This window comes from Glandiceps talaboti, chromosome 23 (assembly GCF_964340395.1).
Source record: "Glandiceps talaboti chromosome 23, keGlaTala1.1, whole genome shotgun sequence".
NCBI classification, from domain to species: Eukaryota; Metazoa; Hemichordata; class Enteropneusta; family Spengelidae; genus Glandiceps; species Glandiceps talaboti.
The window spans coordinates 11,311,440-11,335,025 of record NC_135571.1 but is presented as its reverse complement, the minus strand read 5'-3'; the positions used below and the strand labels follow the sequence as shown (position 1 = coordinate 11,335,025).

Genomic DNA, 23,586 nt, shown 5'->3' with positions numbered 1-23,586 from the left:
TCGAATTCCACATCGATGTCTCTATAGATCTTAAATGTCGTAGGGTTGATACGTGGATATGAATTGATAACTTATAATAGAAGCTGAAAATGATTCAATACGTATGTATGTATGTATGTATGTATGTATGTATGTATGTATGTATGTATGTATGTATGTATGCATGCATGCATGCATGCATGCATGCATGCATGCATGCATGTATGTATGTATGTATGTATGTATGTATGTATGTATGTATGTATGTATGTATGTATGTATGTATGTATGTATGTATGTATCCATGTATGTATGTATGTATGTATGTATGTATGTATGTATGTATGTATGTATGTATGTATGTATGTATGTATGTCAAGCAATCTCTCTATCAATCTAATATACATATATATATATATATATATATATATATATATATATATATATATATATATATATATAATATCTATCTGTCTGTCTGTATGTCATAAGTAGAGTGGGGTTACATAAATATTGTAGATAGATACTGTGTATAAGAACAGAAAATTGTTGTGATGATGTCATAGTAAGAGTTGTACGTATTATTATATTTTACTTTACTATCTGACAAATATATTGGCAACTTAGGTAAATTTACACTAACAAATTAAAAAATTAATATAATTTATAGGAATCTGCGGTTGAATCAAACGTTACTGAAATATCTAGGAATGTCACAATCGGTTCTAAGACTTGTATAAAAATACTAGAACTCATCATTCGCATGTCTCTGATTTAGTCATCGTAACAATAATACTTCACTTTCTACGTCTCAAGTCTCTTGTACATACTTAACCACAGCGAAAGAACCAAAATACCGGATCTTCGTCTTATTTTTCAGATTAACTACCTCTTCTTCGCAGTCGTCTGCATGCTTACGTCATACTTTCAACTCAACCGTAGTCGTCATCCCTAGATTTGTCCGGTGTCATCATCATATGTAGAGCTCCAGTAACGGATACAGTTAGGTTTTAGTAAGTTCCCTTGCGATGTTTCCAATACCGCCTACGACAAGTCAATATATGACGGGATACCGTCGGTTACTCAGCTGCAGAACGATTCAACTCTCGCTCCTACAATTAAGTGAGCAACTATTGAGTTTCCGGCAATACGATACCAACTACTCGAACATTTACGAAGTAAGTAGTTACGTATTCGGAAACAAAATTAAAATCAAACGAAGTTCAAGTATAGATGGGCAGCCTTTCCATCTTTACTGAAGTGTGTACGATTATTTTATTATCAAATTGTCAGAGAACGGCAATTTCTCATAGTGTTACGTCAAACCAAGTGAAGTTTGACAGATCACCTACACTACAGAGAAAGGCACAACAAATAATCATTGATTCGAACGAAGTATGAATCGGTTATACAAATGGGTAGGTTTGCAAATAGCTCTTTTCACTTCAGGAAAAACCAAGTAACACAAAAACAAACGGAGGGGTCAACGTACGTACATGCATACATGCATGCATGCATACATACATACATACATACATACATACATAAGTACGTACGTACGTACATACATACATACGTACGTACGTACGTACGTACGTACATACGTACGTACGTACGTACATACATCCGTACGTACGTACGTACGTACGTACGTACATACATACATACATACATACATACATACATAGTTTTCGATATTAATAAGTAACAAAATTTAAGTGCAAGTTTACAGAAGGTGGGTTTTTTGTACAGTTTATTTAGTAATAGCGATGTCGTATCTAGCAGATTTATTATGATAGTTCTAGGGGTGAATCCATACGTCGCTTCTGAGATCTGCTATTCATAACCTTTCAGTCTTTAGGAAATAGCAGCAAATTTGACATTAACGGCTTATTAAAAAACTAGTTTCCGGTATTAGGATCCGTATTTCATGGTCCATTCTTTCCAAAGCACAAAAGTAGCAATGCTGACGTCACGAACGGTACACTATGCACGTTCTTGACAAGATGTCTCACCCCTTCAAGTGCTTAAATTCAATATAGTCGAAATATAACGCGTTATAAATAAATCCTAAGAAGTAAAGATTGTGACTATATTTAGAGGTAAAATCATAACTCTAAATCGATTTCTACGTATAGAATATCCTTTTAATTATTTCTCTGTCGACCGCTATTGAAATACCTTCAAACTCAATACCTCATTAAATATTCATTATGCATCCAGCCAATCACGTTACAGCGTCGATAAAGTCTCTTTCTATTGCATACTCTACGTCTATATATTTTCGATATTTTTCTTCAGGAGAGCATAAAGAAGAAACTCTCCTTCGACATTTTCATTTACGGCAATATTTCGAGTTAATCTGCAAGTCATCATTAGTTCTTACACGAAATAACTAAGTCAGAAAGAACGTCAGTTTCACTTTATGGCTCGGAGGATGATGAACGTACGGCTAAGTTTATCCTGGTTTTGTTTCGCGGTGGCTTTAACGATTTTGCTGGTAGATACTGCAAGGGCAGAGGACGACACTAACAAAGGACGCTCTCAGGTCCTTCAGGTTGGTGCATATTTTTTACTGGAAGTTTTTAGTGACATGTAAACTTTCTGATGTCTTCGTGTGAGTTCTGATGTTTTAGTTAGTTTTATGTTAAAAATTAAGTCTTTAAGCTATGCCAGTCTTGTTCCTTCACTGTTTGTCAATTTATGTTTTGGAATTGTCTTACCTTCGTAGTTAGATCATTTCACTCTGAAAAAAAAACTTAAGTTATCCCTCCATCACCTCAAATACTACACAGAGCAAAACGATGTATATAGCAATTTTTAAAGGGGTATGTTTCAATCCCTAATCATCCCATTAGTGTTATCTTAATAAAGATTACTTGAGATCATCTTGTGTGGGTCCAACATTTAATAAAACCGCCAAACTACCCGTTTTCAAACCTAGAATTTAGTCCTAATCCGTTAAGAGCTTGACAGATTGAACGTAAAAGGGTATTAGTACTTAATATAATATTCTAATATTATGAATATTTAATATATAAAGTAGTAGTAATACATATCTACGTATATTGTTATTCTTATTGATACTTTGCAATAATCAAAATTAATATTGCATATGAAAATGGATATGTCGTATCGATTTGTGTAAAACTTCAAATGGTATCGGATTTCTACGTTGCGTTCGGGGTAGAAATTCTGAGAGAAGAAATCTTTCATTATTTTTACATGAGTAACAAACCAATTTCATGTCTGTTGAATAAGATATGATACTACGCTAACTTACTAATTAATGGAATGTTATCTTAAACGATTCAGTAATTGTTAGTAATAACAGGAACAAAATCTTTGAAAACAACGAAAGGTTATTCGTCTTAATAAGTCGTATCACTTACAATAATATTGAAACAACATATATGTTATGTTCCTGATTGTTATGTTACAAAATAATTCAAAAAACATGTAATGTTTTTTGAGTTTTGTACGTACAAAAAGCTTACAACGAGGAATGCATATATATTATCTTGTTTGTCCACCAGCAAAATAAGTATCATTTTATATCATTTTTGTCTGGAATGCTAGGAATTGAAACTATTTAGTGTCGACAGCAAACATATGTTTACTCTACATTTATGTCGGCGTATTTCCCTTTTTCCATTTTATGCATACCGAAGTTTTTAATATGATCTCTATCTCGCTGTCTCTTTCTCGCTGTCTCTCTGTCTCTGTCTGTCTGTCTGTCTGTCTGTCTGTCTGTCTGTCTGACTGTCTGTCTGTCTGACTGACTGTCTGCCTGCCTCCCCTCTCTCTCTCTCTCTCTCTCTCTCTCTCTCTCTCTCTCTCTCTCTCTCTCTCTCTCTCTCTCTCTCTCTCTCTCTCTCTCTCTCTCTCTCTCTCTCTCTCTCTCTCTCTCTCTCTCTCTCTCTCTCTCCCTCCCTCCCCCAAGTCTTTCAACAACCAGTGCGACATTTAATACAAAGTGAGGAGATGCAGCTCTGTTTTTCATCTGGCTTTAGGTTTTAAGATTATAAAGGAGAATTTATCCAAAGATTATTGGATTAAATTGAAATCGGATCACTTAACACATAGTGAATAAGGAAAAGATTAGTTTCAATCTTTGGCTACTTTCGCACCACAGTCACAAGAGTTTGACCGGTCTTACAGTAATCTCAATTAATGGTGCGGGCCTTGTATTTTAGAATATTATTTTGTTAGTCTTAAACAATATGAAAATAGCATGATCTATCCATAGTAGAGACGAGATCACAAATTTAGTTCACATAAACAGTATGCTTTCTCCTTAAGTAACAGCATATCTTTTATAGGTACGTACACCGTAAAATATTACTTATTTTTAGATATCTAATTGAAATACAAACTGCAAATTTTGTCTGGTGTATGTATTAAATAGCGCATTTCTACAAGTATGAATAAATTATAAATGCACGTAGTTGCGATGACGATGATGATGACGATGATCATGGTGATGACGATGATGATGACGATGTAGATGACGATGATGATGATGATGATGATGATGATGATGATGATGATGATGATGATGATGATGATGATGATGATGAATCGTAGCACGGGTAAAGCTCTCACGGTGCAGACAACAAGCTCAGCGAAGTTGCTAAAGTTGATCACTTCAGCACATTACTGTAATGGTAGCCTAGGGAAGTACGTATTTGTATCGCCTCAGTGATGTTCAATGATAGAACGTTAAGGACAATTAAACTTGAAACGAAGACGAGTAGAAACTACGCACATACGTTTTCCTTCTCAATGATAGACGACCACAATTGTAACAGCTTCATCTGTATTATCCAAACGTAATGCCAGGGAAATTAAACCCATTTAGAACATTAGAAAGATAACACTTTTTTGCAGTTTCATTCCAAATCTCAAGGAAGGTTATTCCCACTGTGCACGAGGTGTATCAGTAAAAGTTGCCTACGCCAATTCCCAACTGATATTATAATTCCCAGATGAAACCCAAATCTTGAGTTTCAATAGTATGGCATAAGTTATTTTACAGAAATCAATTTTACAAAATTGTTATAACACAACCGCCAGGATTAAGTATGATTTTATCTGTGTTGACTATAAAACTTAACACAGAACAGCAACTTCAATTAATACATCAAAACATTTTGTCGGTCTAGTTATGTCTACTTTGATAAATCCTACGTTTTATTATATTTATCTGATGTGTTTTATCTGCAATCTTTGAAAAGCTGATGCAATCGTGGAACGTGCAAAATGAAAACTTCACATATGGAAACTGAAAGATAACAGTAACTTGGCCGGGACAGCACTATTGATAGGCAAATAGAGGTACATTGACACAAAGGGATGAGAGAGAGAGAGAGAGAGAGAGAGAGAGAGAGAGAGAGAGAGAGAGAGAGAGAGAGAGAGAGAGAGAGAGAGAGAGAGAGAGAGAGAGAGAGAGAGAGAGAGGCAGGCAGACAGACAGACAGACAGACAGACAGACATACATACATACATACATACATACATACATACATACTTACATACATACATACTTACATACATACATACATACATACAAGACAAAATTTGCACATATTTGTGATACACAATAACACTCACAGTACACTTTTTCTATATTTTGCAAATTTCAACTATTTTTTATATGAAATATCGAAAGTGCAGTATATATGAAGCATTTAATAAGTCGCATACAATAGTCTGTGATAGTATTGCACAATTGGATAACGTATCAACAGTGGTGAATTCGGTGCAGTAGACAAGAAACCAAAGTGCTAAATAACGACGAAGCTGATGAGCAAAATATACAAAGAAAATATCATGTTTACTTTGCTTAAAGCAATTTCATGCACTTTCACAGAGATGTTTGGGGTACAAACTTTGTAATGTGACCGGATACAAACATACATGACTAACGAATACCGACTTAAGAACACTGTGCATACTCACTGAATATTCATTAATTGACCAAATGTACAGTCTGAACTTACGATTGCTATCAATGATAGATCGAATAACACGTTTTTGATGTTTTGATCCGTTTCCAAGACACTTAAACAGCGGAAGTGTTTGATTGTCTGACGTCATATCCATACAAATTCATGATCTTTATCACTACTTTGATCATCATCACTGTCGGCATGTCAGACTGAGATAAAGGACATCTTTTAATTGATAATGATTTAACCAACTGTTGACCCTAGGTCACACTGACACATTATAGCCATTTAAACATATGTCTCACACCAGCTTACCTTACTCTCCTGATATCATCGTTACCATTATGTTTTTATTGTCCGCATCGTCATTCTTGTAATTTTTTTGTCATTGCCTGGCAATGCCAGGGTGTTTATTTGTGTGTGTGTGTGTGTGTGTGTGTGTGTGTGTGTTTCTGTCTGTGTGTCTGTCCATCCATCCGTCAGTATGTATATAGATAGTATGATTGAATGGATATATATATATATATATATATATATATATATATATATATATATATATATCCATCCATTCATGTAAACCGTCCATCCGTCCAATGATACATCCATCTATATATCTGCCTGTCTACCTGTATATGATAAGTTTGCAATTCGAGTCTGTTAGTGGATATCTATCCGTCAATTACTCGTATCTATAAATGTCCAATAAACTTTACTGATATATCTATGTGTTCATATATGTTTGAACAGACTGTGTGTCCCCATATAGCGGTGTGTCGCCTCCACCTCCCCTGCATCTGTACAAGAAATAAATATCAATACGTCTGCATCAATCAATATTGATTCCATTGTTATTGTTGCAAAATGTCCAATTCATCCATTTTCTATCTCTCATTTCTTTTCAGAATTGGGTTAAGAACCTAAAAATAGAAGCTGATAAGAAACCTCAAGAATCTAAGAGGTACAAATGGGTAATACCAGGTATGGGTGGAGGGTCAGGGTCAGGACGCAAGCGCAGTGAATCAGACGACAGAGATATTGGAGATCTTTTAAGTGCCTTACAAGTAAGCAAACATCCTGAAGTTCGATAGTTCAATATCTCTTTATCGTTTCCCGATTCCCTTGATGTTAAAATCGTTTTAATATTGTATTTTATGCCTCTAAACGTTTATTTTTGCGCCCACTCAGTCAATCTACTGTCCACGATCAACGATTTTGTATCGATAATTACTTCACAAGTACAAAATTCAAGAGAAGCTAGTAGTTTTTTTCCTCTTGTGATTACAGCTGGTCTGATGTCAGCTTGTGAATCATTGGGGAGACTTTTAAAAATAGGGTCATTTGGTGTAAATTCTTCAGGCTTGTTATATGTAATAAGACGATAGCTTGAGCTCGCAACTACCCGTTTGTTTCTGACGGACTTGCTCAAGTTCTTGGGCAAGATAATTGAGGACCGGGTAGGATAGAGGTTTGCATTGTTAATGTTTTAATGTTAGGTGCTTCCAGAGGCTGTAATCGTTATAGGTCAGGGCCAGGGTAAAGCGCTTTGATCTGTGAAACTGTTTGCGCTTGGTTATGTGTTTTAAACGCAGCAATCTGTGACTTTACGGAAGAGCGGCATGAAATTGTAGACAAACTTCATTACATTATCAAAATCATTTGAACGTTGTCCGAGAAAATATATGAAAATATGAACAAAACGACTATGTTAGATTATACTCAGCACCAATTTATCATAAACACGGGAATGAATTATTCGAGAAAATAGTGCGACGAGTTGAACGCCCTTTCTAAATTAATATTTTTACATAGACTGCTAATGAATTCGCCTTTTTTTATTCAAATTAAATAGAATTAGAGAGCGTGATATGTAGTTAATTCCTTGTCCGTTTTGAGAAGAAAGCAGGTGTTTAGAATCATTTGACGTCTTTTGGACAGTCAAAATATTTTAATTCATCATGTTGTTACCTGTGATAAAATGTTCACTTTCCTGTCTTCAAGAACACCGGCTGAAAATTTTATATTGACTTTGAACTCCTTATGTACTGTGTTATAGCTTGTTCGTTTGTTTATTTATTTACTCGTTTATTTATTAGTTTGTTTTTGTTTTATGTGGCATTGTGTTGTGTACTTTTGTCAATTTCTTGATACTTATAAGGTACTCGCAGTGTTGTACTTACTGGAGTACACTTATCGACCATTTGCAATTAAGTGAACTCAAACCTGGTATTGAGAATTTATAAATGATCCGATGACGTAATTTGTTATACGTATCAAAAAGGTTCAAGAAATCCCTACTATGCAATCAGTTGTTTCAATAATACCAGAAGACAATTGTAATATCATAGAACGCATGCGCATTGAACTCATTTTTTTAAAAAAATTTATCAAGATTATTATGTAAGTTTTTTCACTTGAATAAAAAGCTTAGATTGTGCCACTTTAGGTTTCTATCATATTTTCATTTTTCTCTCTCTCTCTCTTGCAAGGAACGATTGTACAAAAATATTCAGCAACTTGTCGATATATTGGACGATTTCGAAGATGTTGAGGTGTTGTTACGAAAGACAAAACAAGGTATTGTAAAAGTGTAGTACTCACAAATAATTGATTCGTAACAAATCAAGAACAAGAACCGACTAAAAAATATCAGCGGAAAACAAAAATCGAAAAATTATTTGATCTTGTAGCTAACCCTGCACTTTGTTGTTCCCGATTGTTTTGATGAATAGGATATAATATAAAAGCCTGATTCAAAATATTGCGCCGTTTTCGGACAAACATCAAAAGAAGACACGATAAGAAAAACACCACGTTGATACCCTCAAATTGACATTGTCTTTCCTTGGCTTCTATGTTATAATAGAATTCTAAAGTTAATATTTGTGATCGTTTTCTGAGCACAGTTTAATAAAATTTAAGGGTAGGTGGTAAAAGCAATCTGAGAAAAACAGCTGGAAACTTCAATCATATTTCCCTGCAAATAGAAAGCAAATTAAACTCCGAACATATGTTTAAGCTTTAGCTTTCTTATTGTTATTGTGTGCTAGCACTCCAGTATCAATCATTGCCATTGAAGGACATTGAGATGAAAATTAGTTGTCTTGTAACTGGTCGAGTCGGACTACGAGTATGTAATGAGTATCGTTGGTTTGTTACCTTTAGACAATCCACATTACTGATGATTTGAAAGTCATTGGGAACATACATGCAACATATCCAATGTTCTGCACCATACCAGTCTGTACATTTTCCAAACATATTTCTGTGGGCCTATCACTTCAATGTTACAATTGAATTTTCGAAACCTCAAACAAAACGTCGTCCGAGTCAACAAAAACCTTACTTACATTGTTACATTTTATCGTCTCGTTCAACAAAAATCGAGCCAGACGATAAAATGTAGCACTGTTGGTAAGATTTTTGTTGAGCCAGACGATAAAATGTAGCACTGTTAGTAAGATTTTTGTCGAACCGGACAATAAAATGTAACACTGTTAGTAAGATTTATTTTAGCCAGACGGTAAAATGTAGAAGTGTTGTAAGATTGTTGTTAATTATAATATGATATGATAAATATGATAATTAAATGTAGTAATTTTGGTAAGTCGAACCAGACGTTAAGGTGTAGTGAGAGTTTTGTCGAAACAGAAGAATTATTTTCTGGTTTCTTGATTTTAAATGTAGAATCAGTCGTTGAAAGCAAGCTGAATGCCATAAAGGGCGCTCCTTTACGCGTCGTATTTACCTCGCAAAATATAAATATATTTTTTAACTCAAAACAACTCTCAGTTCTAATCAAGAAAAAGATGAGTGGTCACAGTACATATATTTAAATAGTCAAAATTGAACCATTTTAGAATCCAATATGGCCGACAAATATTGTTTTAACAAAATGCCTGTGAACCTCCAAATTTCGTGCATGAATTAGAAAAGAACAGGAACATGATTGATATCGCAAATTTGGGGAGATATTAAGAATTCTGATTTGAAGGAAAATAGGTCATCAACGGGGTTAACGGCGGCACGTTCTAACTTTAATAGAAGACCGTACTTTCTTGTATTGATTTTATTTCTTCGTATCTGGTTACTTGTAGAATAAAAGGTTGAACTGTAGAACATTGGCTAACGTTAGAGTCTTATTCTTCTTGTTTGATCACATTGATTATATCTTGTTAGTCCACTGACTGTACCATACTTTATACGACTTGTCATTCACACGTATAGTGAATAGGAGTTTATTATATCATAAAGCTTTATAAGGACTTCAGATTTCTAATAAAAGGGGACGTTCCCTTCCCTACTTAGTCTGTCAGTCAGCCAGTCAGCCAGTCAGCCAGTCAGCCAGTCAGTGTCAGTCAGTCTATCTGTCTGTCTGTCTGTCTGTCTGTCTGTCTGTCTGTCTATCTATTCACCATTATTCATTCATATATTTTTTATTTCATCTTACTTATTTCCTTTTATTTTATTTCATTTCATTTCATTTTACTTTATTTTATTCTATTTTATTTTATTCTATTTTATTCTATTTTATTTTATTTTATTTTTTAAACAAAGCACTGACTTTTCGTTTTTTGGTTTTTATTAATTCACACATGTTTTTATTTCTTTCTCTTGTACAGCTAAAAGTCCCTGTGAGGTTCAGTGGCAATCCGGTGTGCATTCAGTCGAATGCTAAAAATGGCTGACGCGTCCATTTCGATGTCAAAGCCAGACGCATGCGGAATGGGTTGCTTCACGGCGTTCGAGAACGTTCAACATAATAGAGGGTCACGTGGTCACATTGAACCAATGCTAGTGGATATTACTAATACTGTTTTATTTATTTACTACATTAGTCACTTAACTTAGATATATTCAAGTTTTTTCTTTCACAATTTTTGTATTTATTTGTATATCATTGTTTCACATGTAATTAAATCCAATGTCCTTCTCAATGCATGGAACTGTACAACTTATCGAGTTTGTTTTTAAGCCTACACTAGCTGTACATAACATATTATTTTTTCGATCAGACAACCAATAGATTCACTGGAAATTAGAGGTCAATTTTATCTATAAGTAGTACCGTAATATGTTGCAATTGTGATACATTAGGGTACTAACATTAGGGTGCGGACCCAAAAATCAATTTGATTAGATATATTTTACCATATTGTGTACCGCTACGCAAATATGATGTTTACTCACAGCTGATTCAATATCGTTCAGGATGTACGACATTACGATCAAGTCATTATATCTATATTACAAAACAATTTCATAAAATGTTTCAGTTGCAGCTAGTGTAGCCCTGAGCTTAAAAGATTACTCACTTCCACCGAAATTTGATTCTTTCTTTCGTATCAAGTTTTTTCTTCAAAAACACCTTTCAAGTGAATAAAAACAAAAGACTTCTCATTTTTCAAGAACTACAAATGTTTTATTTCCGCCGCTTGATGAAATACTACACTTCCTTACTGGGGATATCACAAATGTGCATATAATTAACATATACTTACCATAATTAACACATAATTAACATGCAATGAAAATGTTGTGAACAAGTAAGCTGAAGTTAAGAATCAGAAACCATACCTTTCACATTAAATTTTCCCCTTGGCTTTTTACTCGCTGCTATTTTTAGGGAAAACAAAGTCCGTTCGATAGAACACATCAGTTAAATATCCTAACAACCTCGTCTGATAGACGTCGTCGAATGATGGATGTGACTAGATCTGTACATCTCGCCCCATCTTTTGGCATGTACAGCAATGACAGCGAGGCTTGTTGACAACGTCAACGAGGTATAAGTATTGTGACCAATTCATGTCAAACTAAAAACAAACACTTTGTATTTCAAGTCAAATGTCATACCCCACATGTCTTTGGTCAAGTGTATGTCTTTGAACTCCTTTCCAGTACGGTATTTATTCGTAAACATTTTAGAACACTGGTACGTGTGTACACATTTTTAATGAAAAGTCTGTCGTCAGAAACTGTTTAACCTACAAAGAGGAAACTATGCAATACTACTAGTAAGAAGGGAAACATGGTCTGTAAAAACGTAGACTCAGTCAATATCTGGTTCTGAGTAACAACAAATTCACATCTCCTTGCAAGGTGATTCCGACTCTTTATATCGCCAGGCAATCTTCAATGATCTAAAGCAAGAAACTATGAAAGCATTCTTCACCTTTGAATGTGTCTTGAGTTCATGAAGAGGTGTTTTGTCATGGTTGCGATAAATCCTGGGGATTAAATCATTTTTGGAATACATAAATGAGTGCACAAATACATCACACAAGCCAAGTTGAACACGTTCAAATAAATATATGGGCTCTATACCATGGTCGTTCATTCTTACGTAATGACGATTTGGCACGTCAACATCATCGGTTCTTCTGTTCTCAAATTATGAGTCAAAGCGTTCAGAATTGCGATTATTTTCACCTTATGTTTGATATTATATGCTGCTGACTATGCTCTTTTAAAACACGCTTCAGAAAGCGAATTCAATAGGTTAATGGAGCGTCGGTCAGACAACGGGCGCTGTTTTAAATCTACCCACTGTGAGATGACGTAATCACATAGCGTCACCAGGCGAATATTAATGATTCGACGTCATCAGACAGAATCAGTCAAACGTTTTCTGGTCTATGGAAATGTCAAAGTGATTGAGAAGTTGCTACGTGAAATAATAATCTAATATTAGGTTTGGCAAGTTAAGCATATGAAGTTTCCCTAAGGGTCTGTTCAGAGGACATCACCAAGATCAACTTGCCGAAGGTACAACATATTCTCTTAATCAGAATACATACTGAATTTCTGATGTCTCGTCGTTCTTAAGCTTGAGAATCGACATTGATAGGTCAGTTTAATTTGGAAGGGAAATACCCACCTCTCACATACATGCAAATCATAGACAGTGGAGGGCAAGGCCATTTTACAATCTAGTATGGCAGTCAAACTCCACGTTTTAAGTGCACATGTATATAATCTCAGACTGCTAATGGTCTGAGATATAATAAACACGTTTCGTAGGTCGTTAAACATTAGCCAGCATTTGACTAACGCCTTCGTCATATTTTTCTGGTGTATGAAGGATAAGTGTGTGCAGACAACAAGCAGTTATTGTATGGCAATATTACTTAGTTTAATCAGTACTAAATTCTAAGCAAGAGACATGCAGTATAAGCATGCATGAGGCACCGTGAACTTAGGAGGTTGACGACTGTAGAATTATAACGACAAACGAACAATCAGACAGGTTGGCTGACAACTTGAATGGTTTACATCGACTTACACACGTGTACATCATTTTGGCTAGCTGTGGTAAACGAAGTGTTCATTGTCTCTAGATCCTTTAACCGTCTGTCTGTCTGTCCCTCGCTCCCGCTTTCAGTCTCAGCCTTCTGTCCGTCTCCGCACTTCTTTCCCCCCTCCCTCCCTCTGTTTGTCTGTCTGTCACCCGCTGCCCCTGTCTCCTGCCCTCTCCCCTTCATCCCCCACCTTCATCCCCTCTCTCTCTCTCTCTCTCTCTCTCTCTCTCTCTCTCTCTCTCTCTCTCTCTCTCTCTCTCTCTCTCTCTCTCTCTCTCTCTCTCTCTCTCTCTCTCTCTCTCTCTCTCTCTCTCTCTCTCTCTCTCTCTCTCATTTCCGTGGAACGCTGTGTAAAAAAGAAGAACTCATCGTTCATGTGCGCATACTCAATAACTGAACATTACTGTAAGAAGTTATATACCATAAACAACATTCAACTTTATTTACATATATTTTAGCTACAAACCCTTTTCAACGCACTGGTCTGGAGGAAGTTGTACATTCATATGAACATATACAACAATCCTCAACCATTAAAATGCAGTTATTACATTTACTACAATAATTCTCACCCGACTGCCGCAATATATTATACAAATAGTACATATTCATGTGTTACACCACCCTTAGATATGTGGATGTGTTATAGAATAAACACAAGGACCAGTTTCAAGGTCTTACGCTCATCAAAGTATATAATGAGTTTACCACAGTACCAATACCGTTCGATTTGCTGCATCGAATTATATAAATTTATAACAGTTTGCTGCAAAACTTCTTGTTTCACACTCCGTGGTGAAAAATGTACATAACACGTATAAATATACTTTTAAATTTACCTTTCACATTTCAGAAATGTGTTTTTTAGAACTTAAAGCATTAAATGATATTGAAACATATAAGATAGTTTCACTAGTCCACACACATTGTGAATTGGCATTCCATTATAATAACGTCATACATTTATGTACAGTGACGTCGCATTTAGCTACAATGACATCACCAATAATTACAATGACGTCACGTTGAATTAATGTCGTCACTTTCTATTACAATGACGTCATGTATAGCATTAATTTAATTACAATGACGTCACATTCAACGATAAAACGTTGCATATAGGTACTAAGATGTCACATATAATTGCAATGACGTCATATGAAATGACGTATTGTCATAATTAAGCATATATTTACAACAACAATTCTGATATCGCTTCAAAATCGTTAAAATAAATGCAATATTGATACATCTGTGCTGATAAGATAAAAATCTGCTGTAAAATTAGTATCTATAGTTCGGGTAAGATATGATTCATTAATTATTCATAACAAACAGTGCCTTTGAGAGGAATGAAACGTAGAACGAGGTATTGTCCTGTGTCCATGCACTTCAAAATATAACATGTTAGATGGTGAAAGCTATTCAGGTAATGGAACATATAGTGTAAAAACTAACAATTAGTATAGCAAATAAATATAAGCAAATAAATCTAGCAAAACCAAATATAAGATTGTGTATAGGTGTACAATATATTATTTATGACGTGTTCTTATAACAATAAGTGGTCTTGTCTTGTTTTGTTCTAATAACTTGTATGAACTTCTCAGTTTCACATCCCTTTACAAATTAGTCTTCTGACTACAACCGTGCAAAAACTACAAATGTTACAATTTATAAAATAGCATGATTGCATGAACAGAACTTTTTGCGGCATTTTGTCTGATTGAAATGAATTAATGTACCACCACGCAGACATCTAATGGAGATATCAAAACATTGGCGTCCACGTCTCCGAGTGTGTGTAGTTGCAGTACTTATTAATTAGTTTATTCAATTTAGACAAGAAAAAGCAAGAAATAGTGATCTTACTATCTTTGAGATGTAGTATTGGTTTCTGCATGGCTGTCTCAAACAGGGCTGGTGAACACTACTTTCCATGGGCTGTAACATGTCAGGGGTCAGGGGTCAAAGTTTACAGCTCCAGCATAGGATATACATCAGGAAGACGAGCCAGGCTTACTTGTCTTTTTTTGAAAAAATTCAAAGATGTCAAGACAAAAAGAGTAGGATACTTCCCATAAACCTTTGCAGGAAATCTCGACTGAACACATGTCATGAGCAGTAGAGCTTCTTTACAAAATTTGAAAATTCAGTAATCTATCAAGGTACTATTTATCACCCTAAATCATATTTAAGTTGATAGCAGTAATTAATACAAGAGTACTATCCGCAGAAATGATTAAAATTTGACGGGTGAACAACATTTTTAACAGCACGAACATTGTATCCGCAGTTTCTAATTTTGAAGCTTTATACGCTTGAAATAAGCATAAAAACAACTGCGTAACAACGCTTGGTCATGACTAGTCTAGCTGCTAGACCTCGGCCTTTCTTCTGATAGATATGAGGGTGGAGCGGTATCTATCGCCTTCACTAGCCACCTTCGACCGCTTTCAAATACAGTCAGCAGAATAGCCCGAGGGTCTAACAGCAAGATTAGGTCATAACTGCGTTTGCTTGATTGCAACCTTTAACCCCCTACCAGATACAATGGTCTAGTCCACCATCAATGTAACATAAAACAATAATTTTGTAAAGAGTGAGTAATACATTTATATAAAACACATCAGAAAATATACACAACAGCCAACATTTCTCAACAACGCTAATCTTGGCATGTCAATGCATATCTATTTTCATAGTAAGCAAACATACCAATTAATGAATGCCTACATTTGTACAATATATATATATTGGCCTGTTCACTGCATGTGAAATTGTTAATGTTTACAAAGCTAGGCAATGAGTTAGTCCGGAAATATGAACATTCAGGTTGTCGTGTTTGTTAATAAATACCTCTATTGAACAGCTGTTAAAATACAAGAAAATCACACACATATCATAATGACAACAAATGAGTTTGTAGTGGCTAATGGCCGTCGTCGTATTTTTGTACCACACTTTCACAACAACGTATGTTTATGAATCATTAAACATCCTAGAGTATACACTTCAAGGCTATTGTGTAAATGATTGTTATGCCTGTGAATGAATGTAAAAATTACATTCTATAAACTCTACTAATGGTGGCACAGGATTATTCTCATAAATTTTCTCTTTTTATGTTTACTTTTCTGAAAATTTCAAAAGAAAGACCTCAATTACAAGACGATAACTTCATGTCCGTAATCAACAAGGTATTCCCTACGCAATTTGTTGAATATTTAACCTATTTTCTACACACGTACACTGTCTTACATTTATAAAGAGTCTTCGTGCACTGAAAACAACCGCTATTATAGTTTGTGAAACGTAGAGATGAAAGTAGTCAATTCTTCGAAACTGTAATTAGTAAATTCAGCTTTCAAGGCGAAAATATAAAAAAAATAATATTACAATTAAAATCACGAAACCTGAACAAAAAGTCGTCTGGCGCCCAAAATTAACGTCTTGCTAACAATTCTACATTTTATCGTCTGGTACAATAAAAATCCTGCCAACAGTGCTACATTTTATCGTCTGGCCGAACAAAAATCCTACCAACAGTGCTACATTTTATCGTCTGGTTCAACAAGCTTACAAACAGTGCTACATCTTACAATCTGGCTCAACAAACATGTGTTCGTAAGATTTTTAATGATTTCGATGATAGTGTTAGTAACATTTTTGTCCAGATGACGTTTTGTTTCAGGTTTCATGATTCTGGTTGTATTTTGACATCTCGCAATCTAATAAAAATATTGTTTGGTTCAGTTTACTCGACCCCACCTAGTCTTTCACTGCCGACCCTAAATCTTTTTTTATGTATTCGAGAGAGAAAAAATAAAATCGCGCAAAAATTGTGTGAAGTCTTACGACAAATAGTGGATGCGGAAACTGACATCAACTTAAAAAGACAGTATAACACCATTTGGAAAACAATGGAAAACCTGAACTAGACACTCACAGGTGAAAACAAATATACAATAAAATAAAATAAAATAAAAAATCTACCTACTTCACCTATTCTAAAATTGAGCGTATTCGGAACCACATATTTTTTTATTAGGCCTTGTTGGAATTTTTTGAATCTAGTCTGTGACAAAATGGTGACAGGTTTAGTGAAGTTTATTGCCCCGGGGTCATCGACATTAGGTTGACCGGTCAGAGTTCAATGTTGAGATACAGAAATCAAAAGCATGTTTGCTCTCATATAATATTAGTTAAGTAGTAAATTAGTATAATATGTTTCAACAAATGGCAGGAAAGTAGATACACGATTGGATCATTAGAATTGCCACCAGGTGTCATTCATAGTATATCCAAATTCAATTAAATTGTTTATCCACTTTCCAGCCATCTGTCGAATCACATTATGCTAATTTACTATATGCAAACAGACATGCTTTTGATTTCCACATCTTGTCAACAACTCTGACCGGTCAACCTAATGTCGTTGACCCCGGGCAAATAAACTTTACTAAACCTGAGTGTCACAACTTTGTGACATATTCAATACCTCAGCAATGGCACGATTTGTTATTGCTTTCTGACGACAATATCCACCACCATGAAAATGAAATTGAATCCTGTTGGTGAAATTTTAGAGTATTTAATCTACGATTGATACGCAGACCTTGAGGCTATCATTTCTGTTAATTGACATTCAAGTAAATATCTTTATATTTTGCATTGCGTATAATATTATTTATTTTTTAATGTTCGAAAGATCTCGGCATGAGACAGCCATGGTAGTTTGGCATGATCATTTATGTTTCATGTTACTCCCACGTTGGGTATCACCTTTGTCTTTGTTCTCTCAAATACTACTTGTTTGAAGGTAACAGTAGATAACGCTTTACAATTCATCAATACTACATTCGAAATATCACATAACTGACATCTATTCTGCCTATTGTCTATTTACCATGTTACCAAATACCACCTGTCTAATATATTGTCTATTTCCTATGTCATCAATATGTCTGTCGGTAGATTAATCGATCAATGCTTAAACCGGATGATGAACTAATTGGACAAGTAAACTTAAGATTAAAATAAATATTTAACTTTATATAAATCCCTCTGAAATACTATCCAAAGGCATGTGTTTGACAAAAACACAGGCAACATGTTCGGGTAACTTGAAGACATTTTAATGTCTTAAGTATTTTGATGAATGGGTCTTCCAAGTTTACAGCACTCTTTTGGAAAAAATACTAATAATTTTACTATGCTATTTCTGTATTTGCTCACAGTATATATTTTGTAATCTGGACATTTCGTACAATGAAAATATAAAAATACACGCCAACAATCTTTGAAAAATTATCTGAACTTTTGCTAAACCACGTGCTATTAAATTAAAACCAAATATGGATTTTGAGGGGATTGTTTGGTTCGGCGTTAACTGCAATTAGTGAAGTTGCCTTTATAAATATTAATCTATTAAAATCCTTTTAAAATCTTACATTTATCACTGGTATATTTTTTCGTAGGCTGTATTTAACCTTGAACTTCATTTTCACTTGAAATTATGAGTGTATTGCAATAGCTGTACAAACATGTTAATATATGACAATATACAGGGCTTATAGCCTATATGCTGATTTCAAACATTAGGAAATAACCACGGATCATAAATGTACGTTTTCAGTCTTTCAAATAAATATACTGTGATCCGATTCAGTACGAGGAGAAATGCTGTAAGACATTAACCCAATAAACATAATCCGATATATATCATCTCAAGTGTCATGTTAAGTTGCCATGACAACACAAAAGCCATTCTTGTGTGAACGTATTAGGTACGTGTGCATACAATGGCATTCTCTATTGTATTCATACAAATCGGCAAGAGCAAAATACTTCATTATAAAACAAAGGTGGTCGACTTTCCTACGTATACACTTCCTTCTGCCGTCTTTTATACACCCGACTATTACAGTAGTGTAATTGGCAAGGATACACTTCGGCAATACTATGGTCAGTAAACGACAAACGTGGCGCTCGAATATTATTATAACAGGTAAAGTGCAGCGCGACCTCAACGACCATCTCAGAAAAGAAGCGTGGCTTGTTACAATTTCATCAATGCCATACACAGTGTGTTCATTTCGGCTTTGACGTTACTCATCTTCTCTTGGATCTTTTCTTTACTGTCCAACAACTCGATCGTCTGGTTGTAAGGATTGTAGCACACTTCGAAGGGCCTTTCAAGCTTAGATGCAAAATGTCTGTTGAAGAAACAAAAAAAATGTATGACGCTCTCTCTCTCTCCCTCTCTCTCTCGCTCTCCCTCTGTCTCTCTCTGTCTCTGTCTCTGTCTCTGTCTCTCTGTCTCTGTCTCTCTCTTCTCTCTCTACCTCTCTCTACCTCCCTCCCTCCCTCCCTCCCTCCCCTCTCTCTCTCTCTCTCTCTCTCTCTCTCTCTCTCTCTCTCTCTCTCTCTCTCTCTCTCTCTCTCTCTCTCTCTCTCTCTCTCTCTCTCTCTCTCTCTCTCTCTCTCTCTCTCTCTCTCTCTCTCTCTCTCTCTCTCTCTCTCTCTCTCTGTTAAAGTGTCCATCACGTTTGAAATATTTACTTAGGAAACAGTCTTCTCGGGACTTACCTCACTCTCTGTTTGGCGTCCTCAAAACTTTCAGCTACAAAGTACACCGGTTGGTAGGAATCATCCTGATATTGCTGCAATGCTGTAGTACTCGGTTCAAAAGGTCTGTGTTCTGGCTTGTCTGATAGGGCATACTGTATAGAAAAAATGTTTATAGTTCATACGTAGGTGTACGTTATCGTTTAAGTTCAAGTTGCAAACTTCATATCAATGACATTCAACTACTTTTATTTCAAATAGCATCAGAGTTGTTTTCCCTATATACAAGTAGCGCCCTCAAGTAGTATTCTGAGAATATTAACAAATTCTTGATAACTAGTTTAAGTTCATTATTATGATACAATGCCAGATAATATGAATTATTTTTCATCTGGTATGTGTTTATTAGCGCCCTCACCTGTAGTTCTCCAAATGCTGACAAGAGTCCTGCTCCGTACGCCCTGATCTCTCCATTTTGTTTACAGAGACCAAATTCAACACTGAACCAATATAACTATTTAATGTAACAGAAAACACAAACAATATTATGAAATTGCCAAAGAGTGTCAGGAAAACAGGTAATCGCTGACAAACAGACACAGATACACTTACACACAGGTAGAGACAGCCAAAGAGACAGACAGACAGACAGACAGACAGACAGAGTACACTGTATACTTACAGTGGCAAGCTTTGTAATATCTTCATCAGATACCCCTAGTGACGCTAATCCTATCTCCTGTGAGAATTGAGCAAACTCAGGATCAGCTAGAATGGGGACATGTCCCATCAACTCATGACAGCAATCACTGTAAAAAAAAAAAAAAGCAGACAGTTAACTAGAAACATCTGTTATATTAGATTTCTATATCTTACAACTAACATGGCCGCCATTACAGGTGGTCTGCTTGTGGTGCTCCTGTACTTTTGTGGTCTGAATCTATTCTGTTGCTTTCAAATCGGACAAAATGTGGAGGAGAGATCCGTAAAGCCCCAAGGGAATGTGTGGCCAACTGTCAAGTTTGATACAAACTGGTTTGGTAAGGAAATCATCGTCAGATGTTTTGGCCTTGGAACAGTGGGGATGACGTATAGCAGAAGGTCAACTTGCAAAGCCAAAACTTCTACCTACTTGGCATTGCTTTGCCTGCTACTCTCCAATGATATCGACACAAACCCTGGCCCAGTAAGAAATGTTTCAAACCCAGTTTTACAGAACGGCCTTGAAAACCAAATGGAACAACTTCATTTTGAAGTTTGTTCATCTTGTAACTCTTCGATTTATTTTGCTGATATACAAGTCTACTGTGTCTGTTGCCTCAGATCATGGCACAGAGATTGTATTCATGAGCAGCTGGTGGAGGAGAACAATGTAACACTTCTGAAGTGGTTCTGTGATGCATGCCTTTACAGGACAGAACCACTTGTGCAAGGTTCTAATGTGTCACCTTGCCCTGTCATCATTCCTCGCGATTCGCCTAAAGGATTGTCCATCTGTACATGGAATGTAAGAAGCCTCAACAAACATTTTGATGAATTGAAATGTATTTTGGCCGAATCGAATTTGCATATTTATGGTATCACTGAAACTTGGCTAAATGACAGTCACAGTGATGCAATCTATGATATCCCAGATTATACTATGGTTAGGAGAGATCGTAACAATAGATCTGGAGGTGGAGTCGCTATTTACTTGTCATCTTCAATGAAATACAGAGAGAGAAATGACCTTAAAACTAATGATATCGAAGATCTGTGGGTTGAAGTCAGTTTTACAAATTCTAGGTCAATTCTTTTAGGTACTGTGTACCGGCCTCCTGATGCTACCACCGCATGGCTTAGCTCCTTCGAATCCACGATGGACCGCATAGTGTGTGAAAATAAGGAAATAATTATTATGGGTGATTTTAATATTAACACTCTAACTGATAACAGTAACTGCAAAAAATGGGTTTCACTTTGTGAATCTCTAGGACTTGCTAATATGATTGATTCACCTACTAGGATAACTGACAATACTGCCACCTGTATTGACCACATTTGGACAACTGAACCTGACAAGGTAATTTACACTGGGTTTTCTAATATTGGTCTTAGTGATCACTATCCAGTTTTTATCATCAGACAAACCTCGAACAAAGTTCTGTCTAAACAACACCATACTATCAGGTATAGATGTACAAAACATTTTGACCCGGATTTATTCTGTAAAGATCTTGGTGAAGTCCAGTGGTCAAATGTTTCCAGTTCTGATAACATCACAGATATGATAAGTACATGGAATCAATTATTCCTCAGTGCTCTTAACAAACATGCACCACTTAAAACCAAACGTGTGAAACACCAAACAATTCCTGAATGGTGGAGTGATGATATTGAATTAGCAATCAAAATTAGAAATAAATATAAAGTAAACAAGTCATTCGAATTATACAAAACATGGAGAAACAAAGTCACAAACTTAATAAGAACAGCAAAACGTGAATTTTACAATAATGTGTTAAATAAAGGTACCACGGATTTTTGGAAATTGTTTAAGCAATTGATTCCAACTTCCAATTGTAAAAACCCCACTTTTTTAACAAGTCAAGGTAATGAAATTTCAGAAGTACAAGAAATGGCCAATGTGTTCAACAATTTTTTCACAAATGTAGCTTCTGAGTATATCAAACAAACAGATAACAACAATGATGACATTATTAATAAATTGAAGCACTTTGTTTCATGTAATCTCCCAAACGATAACAAATTTGCAATCCCTTTGCTCCAAGAAGCCGAAGTTACAAAATTTCTCAGGAGTATTGATTGCAAAAAGTCAACAGGTCTAGATGGCATTAGTCCTCGCTTTTTGAAGATTGGTGCAACTCAAATAACATATAGTCTCACTGCAATTTTCAATCATGCAATTTCCTCTGGGACATTTCCTGTTCAGTGGAAATCTGCAAAAGTGACACCATTGTATAAAAAAGGTGCAAGAGATATTGTATCAAATTACAGACCTATTTCCGTATTGCCTGTCTTATCCAAAATTTTAGAAAGACATGTTCACACTCACTTCTATAACTTTTTGTGCACTTTCAAGTTATTGTCAAACAAACAATCAGGCTTTCGCAAGTTTCACTCATGTCAATCAGCATTAACAAATATCACTAACTCATGGTACCAAGAAATCGATAAGGGAAATCTCATAGGCGTCCTACTTGTTGATTTCAGAAAGGCTTTTGATCTTGTTGATCACAATATCTTACTACAAAAACTTAGAATTTATGGATGCTCAGAAAATACTATGTTGTTTTTCACATCATATTTGGAGGAAAGAAACCAGATGGTTTCATTCAATGGGGCATTTAGTAATTCTTGTCAAGTCTCTGTGGGTGTACCACAGGGATCTATCTTAGGCCCCTTATTCTTTCTCCTTTTCATCAATGATCTTCCTTTATTTACAAATACATCTGATCTTTACATGTATGCAGATGACACAGCTGCACAGGTCGCCAGTACTAATTTGAAAGAAATTGAGAATAAGCTTAATCAAGACATGCATCACATCTCGCACTGGTGTAACCTTAATAACATGTGTATCAATTCACAGAAAACAAAAGCAATGATCCTTGGAACTTCTCAAAGAAAAGCCAGAATTGATGTATCAATTAATGTCTTATGTAATGGAGATCTACTGGAGTGTGTTACACATGATAAGTTGTTGGGTATAATCATTGATGATACCTTAAGCTGGGAAAAACAAGTCAGCTCTGTATGTAAAAGTATCGCTTTTAAGTTAATTCAAC

At 35.4% G+C, this 23,586-nt stretch overlaps 2 protein-coding genes across 2 annotated transcripts in view; one reads left to right on the top strand and one right to left on the bottom strand.

Moving 5' to 3' along the window:
• The first annotated feature begins 2,301 nt into the window (after nucleotides 1–2,301).
• Nucleotides 2,302–11,297, top strand: LOC144453079 (uncharacterized). The gene is made up of 4 exons (XM_078144355.1): nucleotides 2,302–2,536; nucleotides 6,833–6,991; nucleotides 8,417–8,504; nucleotides 10,550–11,297. The coding sequence occupies exons 1-4, from the start codon at nucleotides 2,405–2,407 to the stop codon at nucleotides 10,603–10,605; spliced, it is 435 nt and encodes a 144-aa protein (XP_078000481.1). The 5' UTR covers nucleotides 2,302–2,404; the 3' UTR covers nucleotides 10,606–11,297.
• Nucleotides 11,298–19,261: 7,964 nt separating this feature from the next.
• LOC144452736 (tyrosine 3-monooxygenase-like) overlaps nucleotides 19,262–23,586 on the bottom strand; it is a 21,392-nt gene continuing 17,067 nt past the window's right edge. Inside the window, exons 10-13 of the mRNA XM_078143884.1 lie at nucleotides 20,481–20,607; nucleotides 20,217–20,312; nucleotides 19,820–19,953; nucleotides 19,262–19,446 (exon numbers count right to left, since the gene is read on the bottom strand). Coding sequence (XP_078000010.1) covers nucleotides 19,290–19,446; nucleotides 19,820–19,953; nucleotides 20,217–20,312; nucleotides 20,481–20,607 — 514 coding nt within the window. The 3' untranslated portion in view covers nucleotides 19,262–19,289. The remainder of the gene's footprint in view (nucleotides 19,447–19,819; nucleotides 19,954–20,216; nucleotides 20,313–20,480; nucleotides 20,608–23,586) is intronic.

What these genes read in the sequence shown, in the direction of transcription:
- LOC144453079 (XM_078144355.1), top strand. Translation starts at nt 2,405, where the DNA reads ATGGCTCGGAGGATGATGAACGTACGGCTAAGTTTATCCTGGTTTTGT. An exon ending in ATCTTTTAAGTGCCTTACAA is followed by an intron (nt 6,992 to 8,416) that starts GTAAGCAAACAT and finishes CTCTCTTGCAAG; the next exon opens with GAACGATTGTACAAAAATAT. An exon ending in GTTACGAAAGACAAAACAAG is followed by an intron (nt 8,505 to 10,549) that starts GTATTGTAAAAG and finishes TCTCTTGTACAG; the next exon opens with CTAAAAGTCCCTGTGAGGTT.